General features: G+C 37.2%; 1 protein-coding gene across 1 annotated transcript; it reads left to right on the plus strand.

The window, feature by feature from the left end:
• Positions 1-6219: 6219 nt before the first annotated feature.
• Positions 6220-7357, plus strand: LOC114740234 (uncharacterized). Its single transcript, XM_028928354.1, has 2 exons — positions 6220-6392; positions 6555-7357. The coding sequence occupies exons 1-2, from the start codon at positions 6231-6233 to the stop codon at positions 7119-7121; spliced, it is 729 nt and encodes a 242-aa protein (XP_028784187.1). The 5' UTR covers positions 6220-6230; the 3' UTR covers positions 7122-7357.
• Positions 7358-7709: the final 352 nt, after the last annotated feature.

Below are 7709 nucleotides of genomic sequence, written 5' to 3' on the forward strand. Positions count from 1 at the left end.
GAGTACCTATTTAGTAGTACCTTGAATTGGAAAGATTGGTTACTGGGACGTTTGTCTCACCCCGTGGTTTACAATGTTTTTAGGTGAAGGTGCTAGGCGTGCGCCTTCGGGAAGAGACGCAGAGGCTTGAGCTTAGTTAGCTTTAGGCTTCTAGCCTTTGTTTATGTATGACCAATTGTATATTGCCACCGTAGGGTCTTTTGAAATGTTTTGATTGCCCGGCTTTATGCTAAACCGGAGGAAGTGTATCTTCTCACTTTTAATTGGCCGGAGGCCCTTTCTAATGTTTGTAGAACTTCGATTTATGTTGTTGGAAACTATTTATATAGGCTGATGTAGATGTGTTTTGTTACCCAGGCCGGAGGCTCGGAGGCCCAGTGGATATGAATGAACGATTTTAGTTGCATGCAACGGATTACGGGTTGACCCGAGTTTGAAAGTCAATTTCTAAAAATATGAAATTTTCCTTCTACTATGGTAGCTCATTTTAACAGCTTTCCTTTTCTACCATAGTAGTGGTTTTATGACGGGTTATAATGTTTTGAGGTTAAGGGTTTTTACACAAGTGACTTCAAACAGATTGCAAAAATTGTTATACAACTAGGGGTGGAAACAGGCCAGGCCTCACCCTTAACAAGCCTGGCCTGTAGTGAGACCTGTTGGTCTGAGCCTGGCCTGCGGCTTGTGAAAGGCCTTTTAATCGGCCTGAGCCTATCCTGTAACCTGTTAAGAGGCTTGTTTTTTAAACAAATTTTAAACATACATAAATTAATTCAAAATTACACTAATTCAACCTATCTAAAATACAAACAAAAAATATGAAATTATCAAATTAACAAAATTTGTAAAACATGTCCCCTTGGGCCCAAAAAACAATCTAATATAAAAAATTATTAGAAAACATAATTTCACTCTGATATAAAAATATCACTTCATCCCATCTCTAGTATAAAAATTAGTTGATGACTAGATCTAGTTTAAAATATGAAACATCCTTAATCCTTTTTATATATTAAATTTATCATTTATTCAAACTAATTTACTAACAAAATGATATTTGATCCTGTTGTTACACTGGGTTGTTTTAAAAAAAATGTTACATTTATTGTAATTTATTTATTTATTTAAATTAATTAAGCAACTATTATAATAAGAATTAGATTGAGCACACATATATACGGTCTAAAACATAATAGGTCAATTCTATATATATATATATATATTCTATATAAGATTAATATGAAAAGCATGGATCAAATAAATGAATGATGCTTTTATTTTTTTTAATGCACTTATGTTTTCTTTCTCTGTTCAAATATGTGTCATTATACATACATCAATTATTTTTATTATAGAGAATGGAAATGAAATGAAGCATGCAAACTCTAAATAACACGTTTATGTGGGTGGAGTTTTCTCAATTAACCAATCAGAATAGCAGATTCCCTCCTGTCAATTTACAATTTCAACCTAAAAAAAAAAAGATAATAGGCCCAGACCGCTTGACAGGTCTAACAGGCTTACTATTAGGCTTGAGCCCGGCCTGATAAAGTAAACAAGCCTTTTTACAGACTTGAGCCTGTTCTGATATCTAAATAGGCCAGGTCAGGCCAGGCCAGGCCACAGGCTCCTGACAGGCCGCCTGATCTATTTCCACCTCTATATGCAACTAATAACTTTCATTACACAAGTTGTATGAACCCCTAGTTGAGTGAAAGAAAGGGCATGAAGGTAGTTTGTCAAAATTTACAAATTTCAATTTAATACCTATAGAGTTATTTGTCCTTTATAAAATTTACAAATTTCAATTTAATACCTATAGAGTTATTTGTCCTTTATGAAATTAGAATGACTGACTTAAAATTATAGAATTTAATAAGTATTTATATGAGATTCTTCCTATTTATTTTGGGAGGAGCATAAATAAATTTTATTAACCATATAACGCGAATGACAATTTACGCAATGAAATTGCATAATAATCTCCGCAACAATTTCAAGATTGCAGCAAATGAATTAATATCATTACAACAAGCCTTATTACACAGTAAAATCAGCTGTAAAAATCATCCTCTATCAACAATTAAATCTTTAAATAAATTGACAATAAAAAGAAACCTCCATATCGATTAATGACCTTCAAACATGTCCAAGCCACTTTAAAACAACTTTCTACTCTCATAACAAATCAGATAACACCGGTTCGTCACTGGGTGAGAACATTCACGTGATGGGACAATAGGTTCATATGGCGATGGAATCTTCCGTGGAGATTCCGCTGGCAACGAGTCTTTGAGTAAATATCATTAAAGGGGAAAAAAATCAATAGACTTCAATTTCCAGATTTGAAAATTCAAGACTCAATTTGCAAATAACTTGCTCTAAAGGAGATTCGTTTTTGCATTTTTCTGTCCGAGAATTTTTTTCCACTCACGCGCGTCAAAACTAAAATGTAAATGGAGGGACTGTACACTTGTAATTTGTAAACATCTAAAAACCAGCGTTGTTATCCTAAACTACTGCAACGAAAATCCTATATTCTGAATGAACAGGCAAAATTTCAGGTCAAACATCAACTATCTTAAGTAGCCAAGTATTTAATGCTCCAGTACTTTGATCTTTTCAAGATAATTATGCATGCGCTGGGTATCATCAGCCGAGAGACGATCTCCCACCATAAGTTTGTACTGCTCAAACTTCAATTCCTCATACTTCAAGGCAGCAGTTCTACAAGCCTTTATACTACCTGAAGCAAAAGTCATCACGTCATGTCAGATAGTCTTCTGTCCAGGAAATCAGCAATCGGAGTAATTACAGAGGTAGATGGAAACTTCAATCATCACATATTATTTGGTCAAACATAACTAGAATGCCTACTTACCAGACAGGTCCAACATGTTAAAAGTCACTGGGTAGTTCCCGATACTTCCGACCATTGTAATAGCAGACCAAACCTTTTGATATTCCTCTCGAGGCTCTAATGATGCATGTATTGGTGATTGGATTGACATACTGGACTACAAACAAAAAGTATAATCATCATTTCAAAAAATAACGCGCTAAATGTACAGACAGAAGGCAAATCTGATAAGAACCAAAAATAAAGAAATGATTTGTTACTAACCCATGAATGATCCCACGAACGAGGCCAAACCACACTCCCCAAAGTTTAGCAGGATGCTTTCTTTTATTGCTTTAGACACATTAAATTGGGTAATTATAATACAGTCATTACCCATATGGTCTCTGCCAGGATTCAAAACGACCTCCATAACCATGTATCTATTCTTAAATCCCACCATGATCGCCCTTTATGTGGCTTTACCTACTGTAGAACACTCACTCGGGCAGATCCGTTCCCTGTAAACGTCGATCGCAAGGATCAAGCAACTTAAATATTACTGAATGCGTATCGAAAAAGTTATTCCAGATCTGATAAACCAAAAAATCATAGTCAAAATCAAACGGAAATGGGAATCCACACAATATCATTTGTTAATTGCTAATTGAAAATCGATTCTCTCTTGCGAAATTATCACATATTTACAGTTTAGTCACTCCAACAAATGAAAAGAATTCATAGCTTGACATCAGAAAGGAGGTTTTTTTTTTTTTTTGAGGGGGTTGTTCCGACCATTTCTATGTTAAAAAGATCAAACACTTACGCTGTGTTTGGCTCGATAGAAAGAAAGAGAGGGGAGGGATTTTAATCAAGGGAAGGAGAGGGGAGGAAAGGGGAGGTTGGCTACAAAGGGGAGGAAAGGGAAGGGGGAAGGGAGGAAAGAGATTTTAATGATCTCCTATTTGGATTGATTAGAGGGAAGGGAAGGGAGTAATTTTAATGATACCTTATTTTGTTCTAATAAAAAATTGATTATTTTATCCTTATAAAATTTAATTGAATTTTCTCACTTCTTTATTTTATCAAGATATAACTATATATATAAAACAATTCACTAATTTTGACTTACAAGACACAGTCATGCACTTGTAGGATATTAAGATAAAAAGTCGTGAGTGATAGATTTCAATCAGAGAAAAGACTTTGAAAGTGAAAGAAAATACCTTATTGAGACGCAGACTGCTATAGCGAGCTACAACTACATGATACGTTCTGGCCTTTATGATGCTTGACAATGATTATGGACCACAGTATTGTACTATATATTAGCAATCTGTAACGTTTTCTGGTTTGCTCTAAAGTTTATATCGATAATTAATCTGTAATAGCATGGATAACCCCACTGTAGTATTTATGTACTAGTAATTTGTACCTTCCTGTTAGGACTTGTATTCTTTCACCTCTTCTCTTTCCCTGAGTTAGATTAAACTAACAGGTGACGACTGTCAATCTTGTCACTTCCTCACTGATCTCTTTATTCAGGATTTGTTGTAACCTTTACTTCTGTAAGCTCAGGCTCTCTCTGGTTCTTCATATGAACAAGATCTTTGCCATGTTATCTGGTGAAAGGTTTATTAGTTCAGCTTTGCAGCTGTATTGATTATCGTTCTATAGCTCATTCTTTCCATCATTTGATTGATAACTAGCTGTCCGAGGTTAATGTAACTTGTGCAGGTTTTGAAGCAAATGCTGCCAAGGAACCTTGAAACATTTTGTTTGCAATACTGGATAAATTTGTGAAATCAATATCCTGTTCTAGATGATGAAGTGATAAGTGTCTTATTTGTTCAGTGCAGGATGCCTCTGTTGCAGAGTGGAGAAGATGATGGATGCGGATCTGGAAACAATTTGAAGAGTGAAGCTAATCTGACATGACTCTAAAAGGGTTGGAATTGACAATTTTGATGCTGCTTCTAAGATTGTGGTGATTACCAAAACTGGATTCTGATTTCTGAAAACTGAAAAAAGCATATGGATGAAACTTCGAAACACAAGATCTCATTGATGTATTCCACTATACGCCACTTCGGACGGTGGCATTGAGCTGATAGGAAGGAGAGGGGCTGGGACAGCGCAATTCTTGTAATTACCATAGGTCTGTCAAAGCTAAGGGTGTTCACGAAACGGGACAAAACTTATGTCCCGTGTCCCGTCCCTTTCCTATTTTTCCCCCCTTCAAACTGGACCTTTTCTGTTGGGCCTAATGTACTTTCCTTTTTTTTTGGGCAAGGCATTTTCTCTATGTTATTTAGGCCTTTGTAATACTTCTAAATTAACAAAAACTCCTCTGGTCTGTTAGTAGTAATAATAATAATCAAAGACAGATCTATAAAATAAAAAACACCATCAGAGAATAACACGTGCCATTATATCTGAGTAGTCAAGTTGAAGGTTTGAGAATTAGAACAACAAATCGAATACACATGCTATTCATCTTTTTTAAATGCCTCGCTATAATACTCATATCAAGGGGCCAATGATCACTTCACAATATATTGAAAATACCAAAGTGTGCATCTATTTAATCCTACGCCTTTAAGGAAAATAAGTAAACTGTAACTATGAATAAAATCCTGCAAGGACATCGCCATTCTTTTCTTTTTTTTTCCTGAAACATGGAGTCACTAATCCAAAGCTGAAACACGGCGAGAATTTTATATCACGACGATGCAATTTATATCAGTCAGCTCGAGGAATTGCATGCAATCAGTATAGGAGTATCTCAAATACAAGAAAATTAGAAGCAAGATTAGCATAGGAGTATTATACTTTTTGACATTTTGGAGATTGCAAAGCACCCTTACCTCAGTGATTGACTGATTGTCAAAGGGCAGGGAAAGAGACTGAAAGCAGCCGTAAGCAAACTCGAAGAAGAAGAGAGGTCGCGGGAGAGAGTCACTGGCATCAGAGCGCTGGCCCAAGAAATATTAGAAATTTAGGGCAAGTCAGGAAGGGAGGTCATATATTTGTAGTCCGCAAGCAACTAGAAGCAAAAGCCACTAGTGCAGTCAGACTTCGGATCCATGAATACACGTGGACCCCATTTAAATAATCAACCTTGCCTCCTTCCCGTTTCTTGTGCGGAAGGAACTTTTAATTTATTCAAGGAACTTTTAGAAAAATAGAAGCGCATGCAAGAAAATCCCAACCCCCCCCCCCCAAAAAAAAAAAAACGTATGGTTTTGGTGGGCTCGCTGCTGCTATAAATAAATGCATTCACATTCTCTTCTTTACATACACACAGGCGGCATCATATCACTGTTCACTACCCTCACTCTTCTTCGCTTGCCTTCCTCCTTCATACCTGCTGCCACCAACAGATACGCAGATGGAGAAGAAAATATTCGATTTCATTCTCGTCCCTGTGGGCTTACTGGTCCTTCTGTCCTACCACCTCTGGCTTCTCCTTCGAATCATCAACAACCCCACTAAAACCGTCGTCGGCGTCAATGCCATCAGTCGCCGTTTCTGGGTTCAAGCAATGATGGAGGTACACACACATATGGCCATATTAGAACGTTCGTTGGTATATGTAGCGTCGGGCGTTCGTGCCCATATCGATTATCACTATCTCTTAATTAGTTTCTGATTCATTTTAGGTGTCAGTTTTTTTCTTTTTTGGGTTCTGAATCTTCGATTTCGCTATACGCAGGACGTGCCGAAGAATGGAGTTCTGGCCGTTCAGTCTCTGAGGAACAACATAATGGCGTCGACTCTTGTAGCATCCATGGCGATAATGCTGAGTTCGCTCATCGCCGTCTTGTTAAGCCATAGTGGGGACGAAGAGAGGAAAGTGATCGTGGTTTATGGGGACAGAAGCGACCTGTGTTTATCGATAAAGTTCTTCGCCATATTGGTGTGCTTCATGGTGGCTTTTCTGATGAACGTTCAGTCCATAAGGTACTATAGCCACGCCAGCATCCTCATCAACGTTCCATTCAAGAAGGTGTGCCCAAATATTCGGCACCAGATCCTGACGTCTGACTACGTCGCCACCACCGTTAACAGAGGAAGCTATTTTTGGTCTATGGGTTTGCGCGCCTTTTACTTCTCTTTCCCGATGTTTCTGTGGCTTTTCGGACCCATTTCCATGTTCGTCTCTTGCTTCGTCCTCGTTTTCATGCTTTACTTCTTGGATCTTACGTTTGAGCATGGCTGGGCTGCCGTATCTGCCGTTGAACCTGATCAAAATCGTAGGGATATGGAAGCTGCTGCCTGAATCTCAAATTAGAACTAGAGTCTCTGATCGGGGGCATATATGTAGTATCTGCAGCGGTGAATAGTGATTAATAAAATAGCTAGGGAACCATGATAGGAGTCAGTGCTATATAGCCTTCGACATAACGGAGGGTGATTCGGATTCAATCCACGTTGAATTGAATCACATGTCAAGCGCATGTAATAGAGTGAATAATAAGATACTCCGGTCTTTAATATAAGATCCTGTTTGATTTTTATTTGGTCATAAATATAAGACTCAAGTCTATTTTGTCTCTCGTATTTATATTTTTCAAGGTAGCTCTTTTAATAATGATAGTTTTAGTCAATGTACTTGATTAGTAAGGATATTTTAGGAAAAATAATACTTATTTAGGATAAATAACTAACTTAACTTACTTTTTTAATATTTTCAAATTAGTCAACTGGCTCTTATAATTAGAATCGGAGGTAGCATTTGAAATTTTGAATGTTTGGTTCAGTTCTTCGGTACGTGATTACCAAGAAGATGCGGTGAGGGAGAATGAGACAGATGAAATGACGCAGAAAAGAACACACTCGCCATTGTCCTTTAATGGTGCAAGTGGAG

The sequence above is a fragment of the Neltuma alba genome, unplaced genomic scaffold, assembly GCF_004799145.2.
Source record: "Neltuma alba isolate B1F8T4 unplaced genomic scaffold, ASM479914v2 tig00003082_pilon, whole genome shotgun sequence".
Lineage (NCBI taxonomy): Eukaryota > Viridiplantae > Streptophyta > Magnoliopsida > Fabales > Fabaceae > Neltuma > Neltuma alba.